The 26,078-nt window shown below is 42.8% G+C and overlaps 1 protein-coding gene across 11 annotated transcripts in view; it reads left to right on the top strand.

The window, feature by feature from the left end:
* Positions 1-26,078, top strand: part of osbpl8 (oxysterol binding protein-like 8) — a 432,009-nt gene that overhangs the window by 389,650 nt on the left and 16,281 nt on the right. For 9 of the 11 annotated variants that reach the window (XM_043708784.2, XM_087996947.1, XM_043708789.2 and 6 more), the window contains 2 exons: positions 4,636-4,789; positions 11,212-11,317. In XM_043708784.2, coding sequence (XP_043564719.1) covers positions 4,636-4,789; positions 11,212-11,317 — 260 coding nt within the window. The remainder of the gene's footprint in view (positions 1-4,635; positions 4,790-11,211; positions 11,318-26,078) is intronic. The other 2 variants (XM_043708786.2, XM_043708793.2) reach the window with 1 other exon arrangement.

Below are 26,078 nucleotides of genomic sequence, written 5' to 3'. Positions count from 1 at the left end.
CGTACCTGTCAGGTAGGGAGGAAGTGGTTGAACAAGGGAGCGTGGTTTACTAATGAAGTTGAATCTCTTGGTCAGGACGAAGAAGGAGCTTATGTTAGGATGAGACGTGAAGGCTCAGTTTGTTACAAGTTAGCCAGGATAGACCTAAAGGGAGAGCGAAGAGGAAGGGACATGAGAAGTCATTGGCAGATAGGATCAAGGAAAACCCTAAAGCTTTATATAGGTATATCAGGAATAAAAGAATGACTCGAGAAAGATTAGGGCCAATCAAGGATAGTAGTGGGAAGTTGTGCATGGAGAGGCACTAAATAAATATTTTTTGTCTGTATTCTCACTGGAAAAAGACAGCATTGTCAAGGAGAATATTGAGATGCAGGCTACGGGAGTAGATGGGATTGAGGTTCTCAAAGAGGAGGTGTTAGCAATTCTGGAAAGTGTGAAAATAGATAAGCACCCTGGGCTGGATGGGATTTATCCTAGGATTCTCAGGGAAGGAGATTGCAGAGCCTTTGACTTTGATCTTATGTTGTCATTGTCTACAGGAATAATGCTAGCAGACTGGAGGATAGCAAATACTGTCCCCTTGTTCAAGAAGGGGAGTAGAGACAACCCTGGTAATTATAGAGAAGTGAGTTTTATTTCGGTTGTGGGTAAAGTGTTTGAAAAGTTTATAAGAGATAGGATTTATATTCATCTAGCAAGGAATAAGTTGATTAGGGATCTTCAATACGGTTTTGTGAATGGTAGGTCGTGCCCCACAAACCTTATTGAGATCTTTAAGAAGGTGACCAAATTGGTGGATGAGGGTAAAGCAATTGATGTGGTGTATGTGGATTTCAGTAAGGTGTTTAGATAAGGTTCCCCACAGTAGGCTACGTACAAAACATGGAGGCATAGGATTGAGGGTGATTTAGCAGTTTGGACCAGAAGTTGGCTAGCTGAAAGAAGACAGAGGGTGGTAGTTGATGGGAAGTGTTCATTTTGGAGTTTGGTTACGAATAATGTATGTCAAGGATCTGTTTTGGGACCTCTACTGTGTGTCAGTTTTATAAATGACATGGTTGAGGGCATAGAAGGATAGGTTAGTAAATTTGCAGATGATGCTAAGGTCGGTGGAGTTGTGGATAGTCCAAAGGATATTACAGGTTGCAGAGGGTCACAGATAAGCTGCAGAGCTGGCAAATGGAGTTTAATGCAAAAAAGTGTGAGGTAATTCAGTTTGAAAAGAGTAACAGGAATACAGAGTACTGTGCTAATGGTATGATTCTTGGCAGTCATAGAGATGAACAGCATGGAAACAGACCCTTCGGTCCAACCCATCCAGATATCCCAACCCAATCTAGTCCCACCTGCGAGCACCTGGCCCATATTCCTCCAAACCCTTCCTATTCATATACACATCCAAATGCCCTTTAAATGTTACAATTGTACCAGCCTTCATCACTTCCTCTGGCAGCTCATTCCATACATGTACCACCCTATGTGTGAAAAAATTGCCCCTTCGATCTCTTTATATCTTTTCCCTCTCACCCTATGCCCTCTAGTTCTGGACTCCCCAACCCCAGGGAAAATACTTTGTCTATTTATCCTATCTATGCCCCTCATAATTTTGTAAACCTCTATAAGGTCACCCCTCAGCCTCCAATGCTCCAGGGAAAACAGCCCCAGTCTGTTCAGCCTCTCCCAGTAGCTCAAATCCTCCAACCCTGGCAACATCCTTGTAAATCTTTTCTGAACCCTTTCAAGTTTTACAATATCTTTCCGATAGGAAGGAGACCAGAATTGCATGCAATATTCCAACAGTGGCCTAACCAGTGTCCTGTACAGCCGCAAAATGACCTCCCAACTCCTGTACTTAATAGTCTGACCAATAAAGGAAAGCATACCAAACGCCGCCTTCACTATCCTATCTACTTGTGACTCCACTTTCAAGGAGCTATGAACCTGCACTCCCAGGTCACTTTGTTCAGCAAAACTCCCTAGGACCTTACCATTTAGTGTATAATTCCTGCTAAGATTTGTTTTCCCAAAATGCAGCACCTCGCATTTATCTGAATTAAATTCCATCTGCCACTTCTCAGCCCATTGGCCCATCTGATCAAGATCCTGTTGTAATCTGAGGTAACCTTCGCTGTCCACTACACCTCTAATTTTGGTGTCATCTGCAAACTTACTAACTGTACCTCTTATGCTTGCATCCAAATCATTTATATAAATGACAAAAAGTAGAGGACCCAGCACCGATCCTTGTGGCACTCCACTGGTCACACAGATCTTGGTGTCCATGTATATAGATCCATGAAAGTTGCCTCCCAGGTTGATAGGGTTGTGCTAGCTTTTATTGGTGGAAGGATTGAGTTTCGGAGCCATGAGGTCATGTTGCAGCTATACAAAACTCTGTTGTGGCCACACTTGAAGTATTGCGTACAGTTCTGGTCACTGCATTTTAGGAAAGATGTGGAATCTTTGGAAGGGTGCAGAGAAGATTTACTGATATGGAGGGAAGGTCTTATGGGGAAAGGCTGAGGGATTTGAGGCTGTTTTTGTTCGTGAGAAGAAGGTTGAGAGGTGACTTAATAGAGACAGATAATCAGAGGGTTGAAAAGGGTGGACAGTGAGAACCTTTTTCCTTGGATGGTGATGGCTAGCATGAGGGGACATAGTTTTAAATTGAGGGGTGATAGATATAGAACAGATGTCAGAGGTAGTTTCATTACTCAGAGAGTAGTAGGGGCGTGGAATGCCCTGCCAGCAAAAGTAGACACGCCAACTTGAAGGGCATTTAAATGGTCATTAGATAAACATATGGATGAAAATGAAAGTGTAGGTTAGATGGGCTTCAGATTTGTTCCACATGTTCTACATAGAACATAGAAAAGTACAGCACAAAACAGGCTCTTCGGCCCACAATGTTGTGCCGAGAACTATTCCCAATCTAACTTAAAATAACCTAACCTATGCACCCCTCAATTCACTGCTGTCCATGTGCATGTCCAGCAGTCACTTAAATGATTCTGCTTCCTCCATCACTGTTGGCAACGCATTCCATGTATTCACAACTCTCTGCATAAAGAACCTACCTCTGTCATTTCCTCGATGCCTTCCTCTTAATATCTTAAAGCTATCACCTCTTGTGCCAGTCAATCTTGCCCTGGGGAAAAGTATCTGGCTATTGACTGTGTCCATGCTTCTCTATTACCTTGTTCTATTGAATACAGGCTAGTCGGTCCAATCTCTCTCTTCATAGGACAGTCTAACAGTCCCAGGAACAAGTCTGGTGAACATTTGTTGCACACCCTTTATGCCAATAATATGTCATGAGACAAAACTACATTCAGTACTCGAGGTGTAATGTAACCCAAATCCTATACAACTGAAGTAAAATGTCATGACTCCTATGCTCAAAACCTCTTAAAATAAAGACTGACATTCCATCAGCTTCCCCAATAGTTTGGTGCATCTGTGTGTGACTTGACAACAAGGACACCTAGGTTCCTCTGTATGTCTATGTTTTGCAACCTTCTACCATTTAAGAAGTAGTGTGCATTATTGTCCCACCTATATAAATGGATAACCTCACATTTTTCTGTATTGTATTCCATCTTCTTCACTGAGCCTGCCCAAATCCTCTCCAAGCCACTTTACATTTTATCCACAACAAAGTTCCCATTCACCTTTGTATCGTCCATATTTAGGTAGACTGGAAAAGTTGTGACTATATTGCTTGCAGGTGAGAAGGTTAAGAGGAGATATTCATAATCTTTAGTCTGAGCAAAGCAGTCAGGGAGAAAATGTTCCCATTTGTTAAGGGATCAAGAATGAAAGGGCACGAATTTAAAGCAACTGGTAAAGAAAGCAGAAGTGACATGCAGAAAACCTTTCTTGTGCAGTGAATGGTTAAGGTCTCAAATGCAAGAATGTGGTGATAGCAAATTCAATCAAATTATTTCAAAAAGAAATCAGACTGTTATCTGCAAAGGAAAAATTTGCAGAGTTGTAAGGAAAAGGCAAGATTGTAATGTTAAATGAATTTAAATAAAACGGAAATAAGTGGGGAATTCAGTAAATCTGGTAGTGATGTTTTAGGTCCAGCGGCACTTCTTTAGATTGTTTTAAGATCTGAATGAATTGAGTTTGTACTGACACAATGGACCAGATCCTGAAGAAGGTCTTATGCCCGAAACGTCGATTCTCCTGCTCCTTGGATGCTGCCTGACCTGCTGCGCTTTTCTAGCAACACATTTTTCAGCTTCAACAATGGACCAGATGACACCTTCTGTGCTACAGCCATGTTATAACTGTGTTTCCACTTTGAGCAGAATTTGCAGGTGGTAATGTTCCCATGTATGTGGAGCCCTTGTTATTCTAGATGAATATCTCAAGTGTTGTTGGAGCTGCACTCATCTATGCAAGTGCACAATATTCCTTTCATGACTTGTACCTTGTAAAAGGTAGACCAATTTTGAGCAGTTGGCAGGTGAGTTACACTTGTTGAATTCCTAGCCTCTGACCTGTTCTTATTACCATAGTATTGTTATGACTGGTTCAGTTTCTCATCATCAAATTGTATTGGATCCTCGGATCAAAGCTATTTTGATAGATAACTAACAATGTAGTATATTTTATTGCATGCAGCACCCGGCCCTGGGACCCACTCAATGACCTCGTTCAGTTTGAAAAAGAAGGTGTCATCCAGTCCAAAGTTTGGCACCGAACTCCAATGGTACGTTCTGCCAGTATAATTAGTCTCAGTAACCAAGGGGGAAGGAAAGACAATTACAAGCGTCAGGTAGGTTTTAAGATTGTGTAATACCAATTTGATTTTAATTGGTGCCCATCCATAAGTCAAACATGATTTTTTTTTTCCCCTCCTCCAACCAATTTGAAGCCAATGGCCTTATGGTGTTATTGCTGGACTGTTAATCCAGAAGCCAGGTAATGTTCTGGGGACTTGGGTTCAAATCCCACCACAGCACATAGTGGAATTTGAATTCAATAAAAATCTGGAATTAAGAGTCTAATGATGACCATGAATCCATTGTCGATTGCCAGAAAAACCCATCTGGTTCACAAATATCCTTCAGAGAAGGAAATTGCCATTGTTACCCTAGTCAGGCCTACACATGACTCCAGACCCACAGCAATATGATCACCCTTAACCACCATCTCAGCAATTAGGTATGAGCAATAAATGCTGACCTAGTCAGTGATGCCCTGGTCCCATGAAGGAATAAAACAAAATTTTCTTTCTCCAACTTCCACACTCAAATTGGTAATCAGTGAAAGTCCATCAAGTTGAAACTCCTATCACCGAGAATGGCAAAATAATTGAGCTTCACTTTTAAGGTTATACAACTGCTAGAAAACTTTTCTTGCTGATTTTTGTTGAATTTGGTCTATCCAAATATTGTTCCTGTTAAATGAAATAATTTTAAAAGAGCTTTGAAATGTTTTTTCTTCTTAAGCATCGCAGCATATTTGTAAATAACCCAACCTCATCCACCCTCCATCCTCCTACCTCCTTCATTGATCAAAGATGGTGGGCAGTGGCACTGTGCCATACCCAATCATAGTGCCATCCAAGATAGTTGCCCCAACTGTTATACTTTACAATGATCTTCCTGTCTTTGGGAAAGCATGTCCAATTCCCTCCATGGTTTGAACAATACCACGAATAGTCGCAGTCCAGAATTGTGAGTAAGAAGCATGTATATTTCACTGTGAAGTGGTGTGCTGATATTTTAGATATAATGTGGACTTTGGTTCTTTAATATTACTCAAACCTTCTTTTGTATATTTCATAATTTGTCATTATATCATGTACTGAATTAAGAGTGAATTGATTTTCCACAACCTTTTACTGCCTTTCACTGTTTTTGTTAAATCCTAATGCATCCATAAGACGTGGGTTTCACTGGCTCTCCATCCCTAGTTATCCTTGAGAAGGTGATATATATGTACATGTAAGGAGGGAAAGTTGGCTATTCAGCCCCTTGAGCCTATTCAGCCACTCAACAAGATCATAGCTGACCTCATCCACTTTCCTGTCTACTCCAGTAACGTTTCATCCTCTTTTTTTTTAAACAATAAACTATCTAACTGTTTTCACCAACCTTTCAGAAAGTGAGCACCAAAGATTCCTGATATTATGAAAGAAAAAAAAAATCTGTTTATTTTAAAGGGGCCACCCCTGAATTTTGAACAGTCATCTCTGATGCTAGATTGTCTAATTTGAGAAAACATCCTCTCCACATCTACTTTCTCAAGATCCTTCAGGATTTTATATTTCAATCAGATCACCTTTTCTGCATTTTGTTCTATTCTCCTGATGTACTTATGTAAGATATGATTTTCTCGGGTTGCACACAAAACAATATTTTTCACTGTATCTCAGTACATGGGACAATAATAAATCTCTTACTCTTCTAAACTCCAGTGATGCGCAGCTTTCTTGAACCACAGCTGTACATGTGACAAAGGTGCTCCCACATTGTTGTTAGAGGGGGAGTTCCAGAAATTTGATCTAGAAAGATGAAGAAACAGACAATATACCTTCAAGTAGAATTAATGTGGATGAGGTGGAGGTGATGATGTGCCCATGCATATGCATTCTTTATGCTTTTCGTTCTATTAAATTTGGTCACAAGATGTGGGTGTCACCAGCTGGGTCGGCATTTATTGCCAATCCCTAACTCCTCTTGAGAAGTTGGTGGTGATCTCTTAAGATGATGGTTTGCATTGTGGTGGCAACTCTGTGGTTTGTGTGAGTAATAAGCCCCAAAATGGTTCAGCTGACTGTGTTGCACATGCTGCATGGCAAGGTGCTGAGCTTGAGAAGGTACTTAATTCACGGCCAGTCTTTTCTCTGGGCTGTTCTTGGCCAGCTGAGCTTTCACTTCTGCACAAAAACATAAGAAATGGAATTAGGAGTAGACCATTTAGCCCTTCAGGACCACTCCACCCTTCAATGATTGATCTTCTACTTCGTGTTTTGGGGATCCTTAAGGGGAGGGGGAGCAACTCCAAGTCGTGGCCCACATAGGCACCAACGACATAGGCAGGAAGAGAGATGGGGATTAAAGGCAGAAATTCAGGGAGCTAGGATGGAAGCTCAGAGCTAGGACGAACAGAGTTGTTGTCTCTGGTTTGTTGCCCGTGCCATGTGCTAGTGAGGCAAGGAATAGGGAGAGAGAGGAGTTGAACATGTGGTTACAAGGATGGTGCAGGAGGGAGGGTTTTGGATTCTTGGAAAATTGGGGCTCTTTCTGGGGTAGGTGGAACCTCTACAAGCAGGATGGTCTTCATCTGAACCAGAGGGGTACCAATATCCTGGGGGAGAAATTCGCTAAGGCTATTGGGGTGGATTTAAATTAATCCAGCAGGGGGATGGGAACCAAAATTGCAGTTCGAGTATAGAAAAGGTTGAGAGTAGGGAGGTCCAAAATCAAGTTTCAGGGACGCAAGATGGCACTGGCAAGCAAGAAGTTGGTTTGAAGTGTGTCTACTTCAATGCCAGGAGCATCCGGAATAAGGTGGGTGAACTTGAAGCATGGGTTGGTACCTGGGATTTCGATGTTGTGGCCATTTCAGAGACATAGAGCAGGGACAGGAATGCTTGATGAAGGTTCCAGGATTTAAATGTTTCAGTAAGAACAGAGAAGATGGTGAAAGAGGGGAGGTGTGGCATTGTTAGTCAAGGACAGTATTACAGTTGCAGAAAGGATGTTTGGGGAATCGTCAACTGAGGTAGTATGGGCTGAAGTTAGAAACAGGAAAGGAGAGGTCCCCCTGTTGGGGAGTTTTCTATAGGCCTCCGAATAGTTCCAGAGATGAAGAGGAAAGGATAGCAAAGATGATTCTCGATAGGAGTGAGAGAGACAGGGTAGTTGTCATGGGGAACTTCAACTATTCAAATATTTACTGGGATCACTACAGTACAAGTACTATAGATGGGTCAGTTTTTGTCCAGTGTGTGCAGGAGGGCTTCCTGGCACAATATGTAGACAGGCCAACAAGGGGCGAAGCCACATTACATTTGGTACTGGGTAATGAGCCCGGCCAGGTGTTACTTTGAAGTAGGTGAGCACTTTGGTGATAGCGATCACAATTCTGTTATATTAACTTTAGAAAGGGATAGGTGTATACCACTGGGCAAGAGTTACAGCTGGGGGAAAGGCAATTACGATGCGATTAGGCAAGATTTAGGAAGCATAGGATGGGGAAGGAAACTGCAGGGGATAGGCACATTAGAAATGTGGAGCTTATTCAAGGAAAAGCTACTGTGTGTCCTAGATAAGTATGTACCTGTCAGGCTGGGAGGAAGCTGTAGAGCGCGGGAGCCATGGTTTACGAAGAAGTGGAATCTCTGGTTAAGAGGAAGAACGCTTATGTTAGGATGAGATGTGAAGGCTCAGTTAGGGCGCTTGAGGGTTACAAGGTAGCCAGGAAAGACCTAAAGAGAGAGCTCAGAAGAGCCAGGAGGAGACATGAGAAGTTGTTGGCGGATAGGATCAGGGTAAACCCTAAGGCTTTCTATAGGTATTCAAGGAATAAAAGAATGACAAGAGTAAGATTAGGGCCAATCAAGGATAGTAGTGGGAAGTTGTGTGTGGAGTCAGAGAAGATCGGGAAAGCACTAAATGAATATTTTTCAACAGTATTCACTCTAGAAAACGACAATGTTGTTGAGGAGATTACTGAGATACAGACTACTAGGCTAGGTGTGATTGAGGTTCACAAGGAAGAGGTATTAGAAATCCTGCAGAGTGTGAAGATAGATACGTCCCCTGGGCCGGATGGGATTTATCCTAGGATCCTCTGGGAAGCCAGGGAGGAGATTGGCGAGCCTTTGGCATTGATCTTTAAATCGTCATTGTCTACAGGAATAGTGCCAGAAGACAGGAGGATAGCAGATGTGGTTCCCCTGTTCAAGAAGGGGAGTAGACAATCCTGGTAATTATAGACCAGTGAGCCTTACTTCAGTTGTTGGTAAAGTGTTGGAAAAGGTTATAACAGATAGGATTTATAATCATCTAGAAAAGAATAATTTGATTAGGGACAGTCAGCATGGTTTTGCGAAGGGTAGATCTTGCCTCACAAACCTTATTGAGTTCTTTGAGAAGGTGACCAAACAGGTAGATGAGAGTAAACCGGTTGATGTGGTGTATATGGATTTCAATAAGGCGTTCGATAAGGTTCCCCACAGTAGGCTATTGTACAAAATGCGGAGGAATGGGATTGTGGGAGATATAGCAATTTGGATCAGTAATTGGCTTGCTGAAAGAAGACAGAGGGTGGTGGTTGATGGGAAATGTTCATTCTGGAGTCCACTTACCAGTGGTATACCGCAAGGGTCCGTGTTGGGTCCACTGCTGTTCATCGTTTTTATAAACGACCTGAATGAGGGCGTAGAAGGGTGGGGTAGTAAATTTGCAGACGACACTAAGGTCAGTGGAGTTGTGGATAGTGACGAAGGATTTTGTAGGTTACAGAGAGACATAGATAAGCTGCAGAGCTGTGCTGAGAGGTGGCAAATTGAGTTTAATGCGAACAAGTGTGAGGTGATTCACTTTGGTCGGAGTAACCGGAATGCAAAGTACTGGGCTAATGGTAAGATTCTTGGTAGTGTAGATGAGCAGAGAGATCTCAGTGTCCAGGGACACAGATCCTTGAAAGTTGCCACCCAGGTTGACAGGGTTGTTAAGAAGGCATGCAGTGTGTTAGCTTTTATTAATAGAAGGATCGAGTTCCGGAGCCATGAGGTTATGCTACAGCTGTACAAAACTCTCGTGCGGCAGCACTTGGAGTATTGTGTATGGTTCTAGTCACCGCATTATAAGAAGGATGTGGAAGCTTTGGAAAGGGTGCAGAGGAAATTTACTAGGATGTTGCCTGGTATGGAGGGACGGTCTTACGAGGAAAGGCTGAGGGACTTGAGGCTGTTTTTGTTAGAGAGAAGAAGGTTGAGAGGTGACTTAATAGAGACATATAAGATAATCAGAGGGTTAGATAGGGTGGACAGGGAGAGCCTCTGACGGCGAGCACGAGGGGGCATAGCTTTAAATTGAGGGGTGATAGATATAGGACAGATGTCAGCGGTAGTTTCTTTCTCTGAGAGTAGTAAGGGTAAGGAATGCTTTGCCTGCAACGGTAGTAGATTCACCAACTTTAAGTACATTTAAGTCGTCATTGGACAAGCATATGGACGTACATGGAATAGTGAAGGTCAGATGGGCTTCAAATTGGTATGACAGGTCGGCGCAACATCGAGGGCCGAAGGGCCTGTACTGCGCTGTTATGTTCTATGTTCACCAGTTCCTGCCCTAACCCCATATTCTTGATAATATTTATTTGCAGATATCTATTAAACTTTGTCTTGAATGTAGTGAACATCTGTGTGTAGTTCTGGTCTCCTTCGTATTGGAAGGATGTTGTGAAACTTGAAAGGGTTCAGAAAAGATTTACAAGGATGTCACCAGGGTTGGAGGATTTGAGCTATAGAGAGAGGTTGAATAGGCTAGGGCTGGTTTCTCTGGAGTGGAGTTTGCTTTGAACTGCTATTCATTCATTTACTTACTTGAATTTCTCTTGTAATCGGTGAGAGCAGATCACTTGGCTTAATGAAGTTTACATCACAGCAATGTTAGTCTCTAAGCCAGTAAGCATTTGTCCATTCTTAGTCACTATATATTGAGAATGCAGTATTGTAAATGGTGTCTTGAAGTTTGTTCCATTTTGCTCCCACATCCCATAGGTGGGAATGCTGGAGGGCATCAGTTCAGTTGAGGAGCTGTTTGTTTTTGACTGTGTAGCCAATATGGCTGAGGTTGACTTAAGGACTGAGATGAATTTTGAGATCAATCAATTTTCACATATCAAAAACTTTAATAGATAAAGGGAAAGTGCAGGAAAATGGTGCTGGAGTAGAAGATTGACAGTGATCATATTGAATAGCAGAGTGACTCAAAGGGCTGAATGGCCTACTCCAACTCCTATTTTTATGTAACCTTTTGTTATGGTGTTGTGTTTGCTGTGCAGCTGTTGAGTTTTACACATCAGTCAGCAAGGTCTCTTCTGTGTATGGAAATCACAATCTGTACAAATCTACATTTGATTTTGCAGAATCAGTGGGCTGATGTTTGGCAAAGAAAATTTTTAAAGTAAGGTTGGATATATTTGAAGTATTGATTGTATTGTGTTTGATTGACATAGGTCTCTGCACCAAAACGTACCCGGAATAAGCAAAGTGGACAGCAGAGTCCTGAAAGTGGATGTTCCAGTCCAGAACTAGATCAGCAGGACTCATCGGAAAGTGAAAGTGAGTTTGTTCTCTTTGATTCTTCTGTCTCAAATTCTTCTCTTTCCACCAACTTATGTATTAGACAGTATTAGACTTCTCCATGTGATTCAGTTTAGTTTTGTCTTTTTTTAAATGATTTTTCAGACTTTCCTATCACAACCACAGCATGTGGTTGTGATAGGATCATCCCTGGAATGACAGGTCTAACATATGAGGAACGGCTGAGGATACTGGGATTGTATTCGTTGGAGTTTAGAAGATTAAGGGGAGACTTAATAGAGACGTACAAAATAATACATGGCTTGGAAAAGGTGGATGCTAGGAAATTGTTTCAGTTAAACGAGGAGACTAGGACCCGTGGACACAGCCTTAGAATTAGAGGGGGTCATTTCAGAACAGAAATGCGGAGACATTTCTTCAGCCAGAGTGTGGTGGGCCTGTGGAATTCATTGCCACGGAGTGCAGTGGAAGCCGGGACGCTAAATGTCTTCAAGGCCGAGATTGATAGATTCTTGTTGTCTCGAGGAATTAAGGGCTACGGGGAGAACGCTGGTAAGTGGAGCTGAAATGCGCATCAGCCATGATTGAATGGCGGAGTGGACTCGATGGGCCGAATGGCCTTACTTCCACTCCTATGTCTTATGGTCTTATGTAACGTCAACCACTCAACTTCGAGGTTCAAACAGGAGCACACAATCAGAATGAAACAGATAAAACAAAATGGGGAGAATGGGCAGTGGAAGAAGGACAGATAGTCAAAAACCTTCTCAGCCGCCCACAGTCTGGACCTATAGATTGTCCCATAAAAACCTAAATAACTGCAGATGCTGGCAATTAGAAGCAAAAGCAGAAATTGCTGGAAAAGCTCAGAAGGTCTGGCAGCATCTGTGGAGACAAGTCAGAGTTAATCCCAGTTCTGAGAAGGGTCATTGGACCCTAATTGTTAATTCCGATTTCTCGTCACAGATGCTGCCAGACATGCTGAGCTTTCCAAGCACTTTCAGTTTTTGTTGCTATAGATTGCCCCTTGGCCAGGTCCGGGAATAGACTCGTGAGATCCTCCAATTAGCACCTTGATCATTTTGTACCAGGTGAGCACCAATTCAGAGATTAGAGCTGAAACGCAATCGCAGTTTGAGTAGCAACACTTCGGATCATGACAAAAGGGGCTGCAACCTCATACAACACACAAAAACGTGGTCAAAGCCACAGAGTTTGTAGGTCGCCCAGGAGTTGGTGAAATAACTGAACCTTCTATTTCAGGGAGCTTACTGCTTGCAATGCACACCACCCTGATTTCCCAAAGGAAAGGTGGAGAACTCCAGTATCAAGAACCTCCACTGAGGATCCCTGCCACTTCCAGACAGTAGGACAGAATGTCACAATGTTTCTGGATGATTGGTGAGGGAAATGCAGTAGAGATCTTTACAGGAAACCCCACCATGCAGATAGAAATGTCTTCTTAGCATTTTGGAAGTAAATAAACTCATACAAAATGAGAACTTCTGAAATCCAGGATTGAACCAGCGACCTTTAGATTTTCAGTTTGCCAGTCTCCCAAATAAGTTATTTCAGCCTTCATAAGTGTCCCCTAATACTCTTTAGAGTATAGCTAAATGAACAAATAAATAAATTTAACAAAGAACTACAGATGCTGGAAATGTAAAATTAAAACAAAAAGTGCAAAAGAAACTCAGCCGATCTGACAGCACCTGTGGAAAGAAAAACACAATTAATACTTCAAGTCCGGTGACCCTTCTTCAAAAAAAATAAATCAATTGGCCTTTGAAGTAGTACTGAAGGACTAAGGAAACTTATCAAATTAATGATATATATTCCAATTTTTATGACACCCACGTAAAGCATTGAGCATACAGTGGCTATTAAGTACTCCAGGTGTCAAGACAACCACAAGTCTTGAGAGACTATGTATTCCCTCTCTAGGATTACATGGACATAACCATGAAAAAGCAGTGTGTGTCTCTTTATGGATCTTTTTTAATCAACTTGTTTGATTATGTGATGACTGATCCATGTGGCCATTACATCCTGAGGTGCAATTTGAACCGAGACTGTCTGGTCCAGAAGTAGAGTCACCACTGGTATGCCTCAAAAGCCAGAAATTTGGACTTGGTATGGTGCACGTCTGGGACAGGTGAGACTTGAACTTGGAGCTTCTATCCCCGAGGTCGCAGTAGTACCAAGCTCACCACGAGACTTCCTGTCTCTTTTAATATATGCCAAATTAATTAACCAATGAGTGCAATCCCACCTGTCTGCCCTTAACTTTAATGAATAAAAAGTAACATTCACCACTTAATGATTGGCTCAACATGTCTTTCCTCAAATAAAATCAAAAATTTCTTGAAACAGTCAGAGGCATATTGAAGCCCAGTCTGCTGTGGGTGACAAGGGAGGAAATTCCAGAGGCTCTGACCAAAGTTTTTAATTCCTCTCTGACAATGGGGATTTGCCAGAGGATTATAGGAAAGCTAATGTGGTTCTACTTTTCAAGAAGAATGGGAGAGATAAACTGGGACCAGTGAGTCTCATGTCAGTGGTAAGAAAGTTATTGGAGAAAATAACGAAAGAATTAATCTCCACAAGACAAGGTTTGATCAGGGATAGATGGAGGACATGTCTAACAAATCTGGTTGAACTTTGAGAGGAGATGACCAAGTGTTTGGATGAGGCTGGGCAGTTGATGTAGTTTATATGGATTTCAGGACAAGGTCCCTCATGGGAGACTGATCAAGAAAATGAAAACAGATCAGCTCCATAGTAACTTGGCAAATGGAATCCAAATTGTTCAGAGATTTGCGAGGGAGATTATTTGCGAGGGTACGGAAGGAGGGGATGATTTTGAGGCAGACTATTTGTGTTGCGGGTACCTTGTGTGCAGTGGTGTTCCATGGAGATCAGTATTGGACCCCTTATTGTTTGTGGTATATATCTAAAAGATGTAGAAGAAAATCTGTGGAGGGAGTAACAATATTACAGATGACATGAAGACTGGCTGGGTGATTGCCAGTGAGGAAGAAGGTGTTAGGTTACAGGAGGATATAAACAAATTGATCAGATGGACAGATCAGTGGTGATGGAATTTAACCCTGATATGAGTGAGGTGATGCATTTTGGAAGAAGTAACAAGATAAGGGTGTACACAATGAATGGCAGGACAATAAGAGGCTTCGAGAAATGGAGGGATCCTGGGGTGCTTGTTTACAAATCCCTTAAGGTGGTAAGCCGGTCAAAAGGATGGTGACGAAGTCATGTGGTTCACTTGCCTTGATCGGCCTTGATCAAATACTTGCTAGGCCAGCATTTATTGTCCATACCTAAGTGCCCAGACTAAACCATACTGTTGTGGTCTGTAGGAGAAAGTGAGGACTGCAGATGTTGGAGATCAGAGCTGAAAATGTGTTGCTGGAAAAGCGCAGCTGGTCAGGCAGCATCCAAGGAGCAGGAGAATCGACGTTTCGGGCATGAGCCCTTCTTAAGGAAGGCCTGTTGTAGTCTGTACGCCAGACTGGGAACAATGGCAGTTTTCTTCCCTAAAGAATATTAATGAACCATATGGGTTTTTTCAACAATTGAGAATGGATACATGGTCACTATTAGACTCTTAATTCCAGATTTATTTTTTATTAAATTCAAATTCCAGCATCTGCAATGGTAGAATTTGAACCCAGGTCCCCAGAACATTTTCTGGATCTCTTGTTATGGACTAGGCCAGACCACCTCAAAATATTTTGTGAAGGTAGCCCAGATTCTAACTTTTCTCATTGTTTTGAGCAGGTGTAAACTGGATATTCCAGGAGTGATGCAGCTGGCCCAACCACTTAGTTTAAAAAAAAGCTCAGTTAGGGTGCTTGAGAGTTACAAGTTAGCCAGGAAAGACCTAAAGAGAGAGCTAAGAAGAGCCAGGAGGGGACATGAGAAGTCATTGGCAGATAGGATCAAGGAAAACCCTAAGACTTTCTATAGCTACTAGACTAGACAGAATTGAGATTCACAAGGAGGAGGTGTTAGCAATTCTGGAAAGTGTGAAAATAGATAGGTCCCCTGGGCCAGATGGATTTATCCTAGGAATCTCTGGGAAGCCAGGGAGGAGATTGCAGAGCCTTTGACTTTGATCTTTATGTCATTTTTGTCTACAGAAATAGTGCCAGAAGACTGGGCGATAACAAATGTTCTCCCCTTGTTCAAGAAGGGGAGTAGAGACAACTCTGGTAATAATAGGCCAGTGAGCCTTACTTCAGTTGTGGGTAAAGTATTGGAAAAGGTGATAAGAGATGGGATTTATATTAATCTAGAAAGGAATAAGTTGATGAGGGATAGTCAAAACGGTTTTGTGAAGGCTAGGTCTTGCCTCACAAACCTTATTGAGTTCTTTGAGAAGATGACCAAATATATGGATTTTAGTAAGGCGTTTGATGAGGTTTTCCACGGTGGGCTATTGCACAAAATACAGAGGCATGGGATTGAGGGTGATTTAGCGATTTGGATCAGAAATTGGCTAGCTGAAAGAAGACAGAGGGTGGTGATTGATGGGAAATGTTCATCCTGGAGTTCAGTTACTAGTGGTGTATCGCAAGGATCTGTTTTGGGGCCACTGCTATTTGTCATTTTTATAAATGACATGGATGAGGGCATAGAAGGATGGGTTAGTAAATTTGCGGATAACACTAAGATCGGTGGAGTTGTGGATAGTGCTGAAGGATATTGTAGGTTACAGAGTGACAAAGATAAGCTGCAGAGCTGTGATGAGAGGTGACAAACTGAGTTTAATGTGGAAAGGTGTGAGTTGATTCACTTTGGAAGGAGCAACAGGAATGCAGAGAACTGACTAATGGTAAGATTTTTGCTAGTGTAGATGAGCAGAGAGATCTCGGTGTCCATGTACAAAGATCCCTGAAAGTTGCCACCCAGGTTGATAGCATTGTTAAGTAAGCATACCAATGGCTTTTATTGGTAGAGGGATTGAGTTTCGGAGCAATGAGGTCATAAAACTCTGGTGCGGCCACACTTGGAGTATTGTGTACAGTTCTGGTTACCGCATTATAAGAAGGATGTGGAAGCTTTGGAAAGGGTGCAGAGGAGATTTACCAGCATGTTGCCTGGTATGGAGGGGAGGTCTTATGAAGAAAGGCTGGGGGACTTGAGGCTGTTTTGGTTAGAGAGAATGTTGAGAGGTGTCTTTTAGATTTTAGATTACCTACAGTGTGGAAACAGGCCCTTCAGCCCAACAAGTCCACACCGACCCTCCGAAGAGCAACCAACCCAGACCCATTCCCCTACATTTACTCCAGACTAATCCACCTAACACTATGGGCAATTTAGCATAAATTCATTCCTGAAGAAGGGCTTATGCCCGAAACGTCGATTCTCCTGTTCCCTGGATGCTGCCTGACCTGCTGCGCTTTTCCAGCAACACATTTCCAGCTCTGATCTCCAGCATCTGCAGACCTCACTTTCTCCGCAATTTAGCATAAGCCAGTTCACCTAATCTGCATATCTTTGGACTGTGGGAAGAAACCAGAGTACCCGGAGGAAACCCACGCAGACACTGGGAGAATGTGCAAACTCCACACAGACAGTTGCCTGAGGCAGGTATTAAACCCAGGTCCTTGGCGCTGAGAGGCAGCAGTGCTAATCACTGAGCTACCGTGCCACACTAATAGAAACTTAGACATTTAATAGAAACGTAATCAGAGAGTTAGATAGGGTGGACAGTGAGAGCTTTTTTCCTTGAATAGTGATGGCGAGCACGAGGGGCATAGCTTTAATGTGAGGCGTGGTAAATATAGGACAGATGTCAGAGGTAATTTCTTTACTCAGAGTAGTAGGGGCGTGGAACACACTGCCTCTAACAGTAGTAGACTCGCCAAGGGCATTTAAATGGTCATTAGATAAAATATCTGGGTGAAAATGGAATAGTGTACGTTAGATTGACTTCAGATTGGTTTCATAGGCCAGTGCAACATTGAGGGCCATAGGGCCTGTTATGTGCTGTAATGTTCTATGTTCTAAAACAATTTATTTGCAAGATTGCCAAATGAAACACAAACACAAGAAAACAGAACATGGAATAACCTAACTACTAAAAAAAAACCCAACAAACTATCCCAACTTAATGCTGCTGTTCCAAATACTTGCAACAATCCCCATAAACACTCCTTGGCAAAAAAGGTAAAATCACAGGATCTTGCAGGAGAGATAACAGAGAGATTCCGCATAGAGCATCTCCTTCTGTGTAGCAGTTTCTTTGACCAACAGTCTCAAAACTGACTGCTTTCTCTCAACAGCCAGACTGCTAAAAACTATACCAGAGAAAAGCTGAGCTGGAAGAACTGGCCACTCCCCTTTCATTCTACAAGTTATTTTTACCATTTAAAAGCTGCTTCAAATAAATCAAGCCAGACATTTGGAACCTTTGTCTAGTAAAACACTTCTGAAAAATACTAAGGACAACACAACCTTATTAAAGGAGCATCATCACACCTCTCTCCTTAAAAGAAATCAAGCCATTAATATCCATTTTAAACCCCTTAATCTTAAATTGCTAGTATACCACAACCATATACATTACATTGATAATAATCATGCAAACATGCACTACTACATTCTGTTTCAGTCTGTTTTACTCCTGCCACTGAATGACTCCATTTCTCATTTAAGTCTCCACAATGCGTCAGCTATCACATTTTCTTGTTTGCCACCTGCACAACTTTCAAATTGAATGGCTGCAACAACAAGCTCCATCCAAACAGTCTTGAACTTTTGTCCTTAAATTTCTCCACAACCTTCAATGGGTTATGATCAGTGTATATGATTGTCTCAGATACATTCTTGGTGACATAATGATTGAAATGTTGTAACGCCAACACCAAGCTCCAAGTCTCCTTCTCAACTGCCGAATATTTCTGCTAATGAATGTTCAATTTCCTGGAGAAATACCCAGTAGGTCTTTCCATCTTCTCGTTTTTTTTCCCTGCAAGAGCACAGCACTGACACCCACATCACTCACTTCAATAGCCACCTTGGACGGCTTCGCATAATTGGGTGTGGCTAACACTGAGGCAGTGGTTCACACAACTTTCAGGCTGTCAAATGCCTTCACTCTGTCCACTGTCCACTCTTGCCTTTCTGTAGCAATTCAGTGTATGGAGCAGCCACACTGCTAAAATTTGGTACATATTTTCGATAAAATCTACTCAATCCAAGGAATCATAGTACAGAGGAACCTTGATTATCAAACAAGATGGGTGGGCACTATTCCATTCGGATAATTGATTAATCAGTTAATCAATTCAATGGCTCTCCTCTAGGCTGGAGAGTTTTCTATTAAGTCTGCTCCCTGTTCAGGAGAGGAGACTGCAGCACACCGTGCACGACCCCCTGACCCCTGCCCACCTCCCCCAACCCCATCCAACACTTCCCTCTGCCAGCCCCCCAACCCCATCCAACACTGCCCTCCCACTGCCCCCAAATCCCGTCCAACACCACCCCCTGCCCACTCTCCGCCTGCGCCCCACACTACCCCTGCCCACCCCAACACAGCCCCCTACCACCCACCGCCCTCCTCCTCCTGCCCCCAAACCCCATCCAACACTGCCCCCCCACACCACCCCCACCTGACCCTAACACCGTCTCTGCCCGCCCCCCCAAAATCGCCCTCTGACCACTCCTCAACACCGCCCTTCTCCTGCCCCCAAACCCCATCCAATGCCACCCCCTGCCCACCCTCTGCCTGTCCCCCACATCGCTGACCCCAACACAGCCCCCTGCCCCCAACAATGCCCTCCACCTGGCCCACCCAGCACCACCCCCTAAACCAATCCAACACTGCCCTCCGCCCACTCCCCAACACTGCCCCTGCCTGCTTCCCTAACCCGTCCAACACCTCCCCCACTCCTGGTCGACCCACCAACTGTCCAACCCCCATCCATGCCCACGGCCGCGCTCCCCCTGCCCCTCTCCGGGGCAGCCAGACTGGACACCAACAGTAAGACTGCTGCTACCTTTCTGGGGTAATTCTCCAAGTAGCGCACGCGCACAACTTTTTGACAAGTTCCATGGAACTATGTTAGAGAGAATATCTGGGGAAAGGGGGTTTAGGGTTCACCTCTGTGTAGAACTCCAGGGAAAGGTTGGGGAGAGGGAGAGAGGGCAGGCGGTCAGTCATTTGGAGATGGTGCCTGGGCTCTCATCTATGTCCAGGACTGTTCTTGGCAGAGATTGTTTTAATCAGTGTAAACAAAAGACGCGATCAGGGTTGAAACAGCTCTTTCATGTAATGCTTCTATCGGGACCTCAAGATCTCCTTCGGATAATCCAATATTCGGATAATTGATATTTGGATAATCGAAGTTCCTCTGTACTGCTCTTTTTGTCGATTGTAAGGGAAACTCCCCGATTCCTTTTGGTTTTGCATACTGTGGGGCCATTTGTCCATGTCCAGTAACATGGCCCAGGAAGGTGACTTGAGCTTTGGCAAATTTACTATTAGCCAGATTTATGACCAAGCCTGCCTCCCGAAGTTGATCAAACAATTCTGATCAATGTTGCAAATGCTCCTTCAACATGTGACTAGAAATCACCAAGTTATCTATATGTACGGGCAAATTGGGTAATCCGGCAATGACCTTATTGGCTAGTCTCTGAAATGTGGCTGGTGCATTTTTCATACAAAACGGCATAACCTTAAGTTGATACAGTCCATTCGGCGTTACGAAAGTCAAAATTGTCTTCGCTATTTCAGACATCAGTACCTGCCACTATCCTCTGAACAAGTCTAACTTAGAAATATAAGCTGCTTGTCCCACCTATTCAACACAGTCTTCCAAAGGTGGAATCGGATATGCATCAGTCTTTGTAACTGCATTGACTTTGCAATAGACCTCACAAAACTGTTGAGTACCATCTAGTTTTGGCACCATTACTATGGGTGAGCTTCAGTAGCTCACTTCAGTAATGGTCTTGGAGCATGCGTTCAATCTCCTTTTGAACCTGTGCCAACCTTAGATGGTTATGCCTATAAGGATGTTGTTTAATTGGAACAGTCTTTTCTATCTGTACGTCATGCACAACTAGGTTAGTACTTCCCAGTTTATTTCCACATTTCTCTCAATTCAATTAATTTATTGTCACGTGTATTGAGGCACAGTGAAAAGCTTTGTCTTGCAAGCAATACAGGTAGATCACACAGTTAAGTAGCATAGATAAGTAAATAATAAGTAAACAGTGGCAAAAACAAAAACACAGATACAGGCAAATGTTCAGAGTTTGTGAGTCCATTCTGTATTCTAACAACAGTAGGGTAGAAACTGTTGCGAAACCGGCTGGTGCGTGTGTTCAGGCTTCTGTACCTTCTCACTGATGGTAGAGGTTATAGACAAACATTGCCAGGGTGGGATGGATCTTTAAGAATGCTGGCGGCCTTTCCTTGACAGCGGGATAATAGATGGATTCTCTCGATGGGAGGTTGGCCTTTGTGATTGTCTGGGCCGAGTTCACCACTCTCTGTAACTGTCTCCGATCTTGAATGGTACAGTTGCCATACCAGGTAGTGATACATCCAGACAGAATGCTCTCGATGGCGCACCTATAAAAGTTGGCAAGGGTATTCACCGTCGTGCCAAATTTCCTCAGCTGCCTGAAGAAGAAGAGACGTTGTTGCACCTTTGTAACCAGTGCGTCCACATGAAAAGTCCAAGGAATCTTGTTGTGGATGACCACTCCCAGGAGCTTGACGCTCTCCACTCGTTCCACTTCTGTGCTGTTAATGTGAAGGGGAGCATGAGTAACATGCCGCCGAAAGTCAATAACATGTTCCTTGGTTTTGCCAGCATTGAGAGCTGAGTTGTCCTCAGTGCACCATTTTTCCATGTCTTCCACCTCCCATCTATAGTCTGTTTCATCGCCATCTGAGATTCGACTGACTATGGTGGTGTCATCAGTGAACTTGTAAATGGCATTAGTCTGGTATTTGACGATGCAGTCATGAGTATACAGTGAGTACAGTAGGGGGGCTAAGTACGCATCCCTGAGGGCTCCAGTGTTGAGTGTTAATGACGATGAAATATTGTCCCCAGCCTTCACTGATTGTGGCCTGTGGTTAGGAAACTGAGGATCCAGTTGCAGAGAGTGGGGCTTAGTCCGAGATCACTGAGTTTAGTAATCAGCCTCGAGGGGCTAATAGTGTTGAAGGCTGAACTGTAGTCAATGAGTAGGATTCTTACATAATTGTTCTTGGTGTCAAGATGTTCATGGGAGTAGTGAAGGGCAAGTGATATGGCATCTGATGTGTATCTGTTGGTCCAATAGGCAAATTGGAGTGGGTCAAGAGTAGTGGGAGGCTGGAGTTGATTAATACAATGTCCAACCTTTCAAAGCACTTCCTGACCACCGAAGTTAGGGCCACTGGGCAGTAGTCATTGAGACATGCTGCATGAGCCTTCTTAGGCACAGGGATGATGTTGGCCTCTTGAAACAGGTAGGGACGGTAGCCTGCTCTATGCAATAGCAATAACTCTTTTCCAGGCCATTTAACTTTTCTTCTGGAAGGTAATTCTATAATTTATCCCAATTTTTGACAACTTGCTCATTGTTCAATTTACTTTGAGGAATGTCTAATTCGGAATCCTTTGAATTTGGTTCTTCCCTCTGCGTTGTAACCAAAAACGCAGTCTCCTTTGGCTTTCCTTCGCTGTCACAATAACTTTTGAGCGTATTCACATGACCCACACTGTGAGATTTCATTTTGTCTGGAGTCCTTATCAAATAGTTCACCTCACTCAATTTCCTTTCATCCTGATATAGTCCAATAACCTTGCTTTTAAAGGTTCACCTGTCACTGGAAGTAACACTAACACCTTATCTCCAACAGCAAAATTGTACGTTTTTGATTTCTTGTCTGCTTCTGGTTTCATCATATGGTGTAATACTTTTAAAAGCTGTCTAGCCAACTCACCCGCTCTACTTAATCATTCCCTAAAACTTGACATACATAGTCCAGATATGTTGTCTATGAATTCTGACTTGCCAATTTCCCTGTAATCAATTTTAGCAGTCCTCTCACTTCATGCCCAAAAACTAATTCAAATAGACTGAATCTGGCCAATTCATTTGATGCATCTCTGATGGAAAAAAATGCAAACAGAATTCCTTTATCCCAATCATCTGGATAGTCTTGACTATATGCTCTCAACATAGTCTTTAATGGCTGATGCCACCTTTCTGGCGCTCCCTATGATTCTGGATGGTATGCGGTAGACTTGAATTGTTTTATTCTGAAGCTGTCCATAACTTCCTTGAAGAATTTTGATGTAAAGTTTGAGCCTTGATGTGTTTGTATCTCTGTATCTAGTGAAAAATTTGAGTAACTTCTCTGCAATCCTTTTAGTTATGATTTTGTGTAATGGAAAAGCTTCTGGAAATCTGGTGGGCACATCCATTATTATTAACAAATACTGGTTCCCATTTTTTGTTTTAGGTAGGGATCAATTAAGATGCTTGTAAAAGGTTCCTCAAATGCAGGAATAGGTATTAAAGTTGTGGGTTTTATTACTGCCTATGGTTTTCCAATTACCTGACATGTATGACATGTCTGGCAAAATTCATCTACATTCTTGCGCAGATCAGGCCAGTTAAAATGTTTTTGTATTTTAGCTTGCGTTTTTCTCACTCCTAAATTACCCCCCCTACTGGTAGTTGATGCGCCACCCGCAACTCCACCTTTCTGTAATCCACTGATAACATGAGTTGATGCACTTCTGCCTATTTCTCATCTGTCTGAATATGTGATGGTCTCCATTTCCTTATGAAGACATCATTTTTAAAATAGCAGCATTCAGGGATATATTCAGATTCTTTTTCCATGTATGCCTTTTGATACAGTTGGTTTAGTTTTTCACCTTTCTGCTGTAATTCAGATAATTTATCTGAGCTAAAGATGTTTGCATTGTCATCTGTCTGCTCCTGCTTTGTGTCAGTCATTTGATCAAACAGGGTCTCTGCTAATTCCACTTCAACTTCCTTATCTGTATTCTTTGAAGTCTCTTGTTTCAACTGGTGATTTAGTAACATTGTTACTACACAGTCAGGAAAAAAATCCCAAGATATTTGTCCTGCATAGTTCAGCTATATCATTAGCAAGGACAAATTGTATTTCTGGAGTTGAGAGTTTGTCAAGTACTCCTACCACGACTTCTCCACTCTTCACTGGACACTCTAACCTGACACTAAATAATTGAGCGCTTTTTGCCTCACCATGAATTCCTGTTACTAGTACCTTTTCTGGCAGTAGTCCTTCTGAGGTACATATCTCTTCACCTTTCAACTTTAGACATTGCAAGGATACTGTATCGCTTAATATTGTTGCCTCTTTACCTGCTGCTCCTGGCCTATGCGAGTAAAGTTTAGCTTCATAAGTGTATGGTTTAAGAAGATCTGGCACTTCCTCCTTACCCAACCCCAACCAGCTTGTACATTCTGGTGCAGCTTTCTAGCTTCCACTGTTCTTTCCGTAACCACTCTAACAAAATTCTTTGGCCTCTCCTGTGTGGCCTCCCCATGGTAGACTACTGCAAAAAATAGGAAGGTATGGCATTGAGGGTGAGTTGGAGGTTTGGATTAGGAGTTGGCTGGCTGGAAGAAGACAGAGGGTAGTAGTTGATGGCAAAGGTTCATCTTGGAGTGCCGTCACTAGCGGTGTTCTGCAAGGATCTGTTTTGGGACCATTGCTGTTTGTCATTTTTATAAATGACCTGGAGGAGGGGTTAGAAAGTTGGGTGAGCAAGTTTGCGGATGATACGAAAGTCGGAGGAGTTGTAGACAGTGAGGAAGGATGTGGCAGGTTACAGCGGGATATAGATAAGCTGCAGAACTGGGCAGAAAGGTGGCAAATGGAGTTCAATGTAGCTAAGTGTAAGGTGATTCACTTTGGTAAGAGTAATAAAAAGATGGGATACTGGGCTAACGGTCGGATACTTGGTAGTGTGGATGAGCAGAGGGATCTTGGTGTCCATGTACACAAATCTTTGAAAGTTGCCACCCAGTTAAATAGTGCGGTGAAGAAGGCATATGGCGTACTGGCTTTTATTGGTAGAGGAATTGAGTTCCGGAGTACTGAGGTCATGTTGCAGTTGTATAAGACTCTGGTGCGGCCGCATCTGGAGTATTGTGTGCAGTTTTGGTCGCCATACTATAGGAAGGATGTGGAGGCACTGGAACGGGTGCAGAGGAGGTTTACCAGGATGTTGCCTGGTATGGTAGAAAGATCGTATGAGGAAAGGCTGAGGCACTTGGGGTTGTTTTCATTGGAGAAAAGAAGGTTTAGGGGTGACTTGATAGAGGTGTATAAGATGATTAGGGGTTTAGATAGGGTCGACATTGAGAATCTTTTTCCACGTATGGAGTCAGCTATTACAAGGGGGCATAGCTTTAAATTAAGGGGGGTAGGTATAGGACAGATGTTAGGGGTAGGTTCTTTACTCAGCGAGTCGTGAGTTCATGGAATGCCCTGCCAGTAGCAGTGGTGGACTCTCCCTCATTATGGGCATTTAAGCGGGCATTGGATAGGCATATGGAGGATAGTGGGCTAGTGTAGGTTAGGTGGGCTTGGATCGGCGCAACATCGAGGGCCGAAGGGCCTGTACTGCGCTGTATTCTTCTATGGTCTATGGTCTCCTGTTTTCCTACATCTGACTTCCCAGTTCTTTTCCTAACCCACCAACACTGATTTAATGTGGCCTACTTTGGTGCAGTGAAAACACTGGAGCTTTTTAACTTTGCTTTCCCTTCAAGGGTTTCCTTTTTACCCTGTGGTAAGTTATGCTTATCATTTTCACGGAGATCTACCTTTCCCTTTCCACATGAAGACTTCTCTTTTCTCCAATTTCCATCCCTCATGGATTGAAATTGATTTTGGAAGCCAAACTTTGATTTATGGGCCAACTCATAATCATCATTCATTTCAGCTGCTAATCTTGCCGTCTTAACTCTCTGCTGTTCCACATGAGTTCTCACTACTTCAGGAAGTGAATTTTTGAACTCCTCCAAAATAATCTTCTCTCTAAGAGCATCAGAGGTTTGCTCCATTTTTAATGCCCTTATTTACCTGTCAAAATTATTTTGTTTGATCCTTTCAAACTCAATATAGGTTTGACCAGAGTCGCTCCTTAGATTCCGGAAACGTCGTCAGTCAGCTTCTGGCACAAGCTCATATGCACATAAAATGACTTTCTTTGCCTCCTCATACGCCCAGATGCCTCCTCTGATAGTGATGTGAATACCTCACTAGCTTTACCTACAAGTTACATTTGGATCAACATAACCCACATGGTCACTACCCACTGTATTTGTTTAGCCATCTTTTCAAATGAGATGAAAAATGTTTCTACACCTTTCTCATTAAATTTAGGCAATGCTTGAACTTATTTAAACAGATTCTTACGAGGTCTTTGGCTACCATGGGTTTGCTCATCCTCACTCTTTTCCTCACTAAGCTTACCTTCAGATATTCATCTCCATCTGTCTCTCTTTCTGTTCTGCTAAAGTAATTCATTCTTTTTCTCTTGCCTCTGCTTTTAATAGTAATTCAAACTGTTTCATTTCTGTTGCCCTTTCCATGACATAGAATCATAGAAATGTACAGCAAGGAAACAGACCCTTCGGTCCAAATCGTCTATGTCAACCAGATATCCCAGTCCAATCTAGTCCCACCTGCCAGCGCCTCTTCTCTATCCTATCTACCTGCAACTCTACTTTCAAGGAA

This window comes from Chiloscyllium plagiosum, unplaced genomic scaffold, assembly GCF_037043375.1.
Source record: "Chiloscyllium plagiosum isolate Xiang-an unplaced genomic scaffold, Cpla_swu_hap1 HiC_scaffold_19, whole genome shotgun sequence".
In the NCBI taxonomy this organism is placed as follows: domain Eukaryota; kingdom Metazoa; phylum Chordata; class Chondrichthyes; order Orectolobiformes; family Hemiscylliidae; genus Chiloscyllium; species Chiloscyllium plagiosum.
This window is presented reverse-complemented; position numbering and strand designations above follow the sequence as displayed.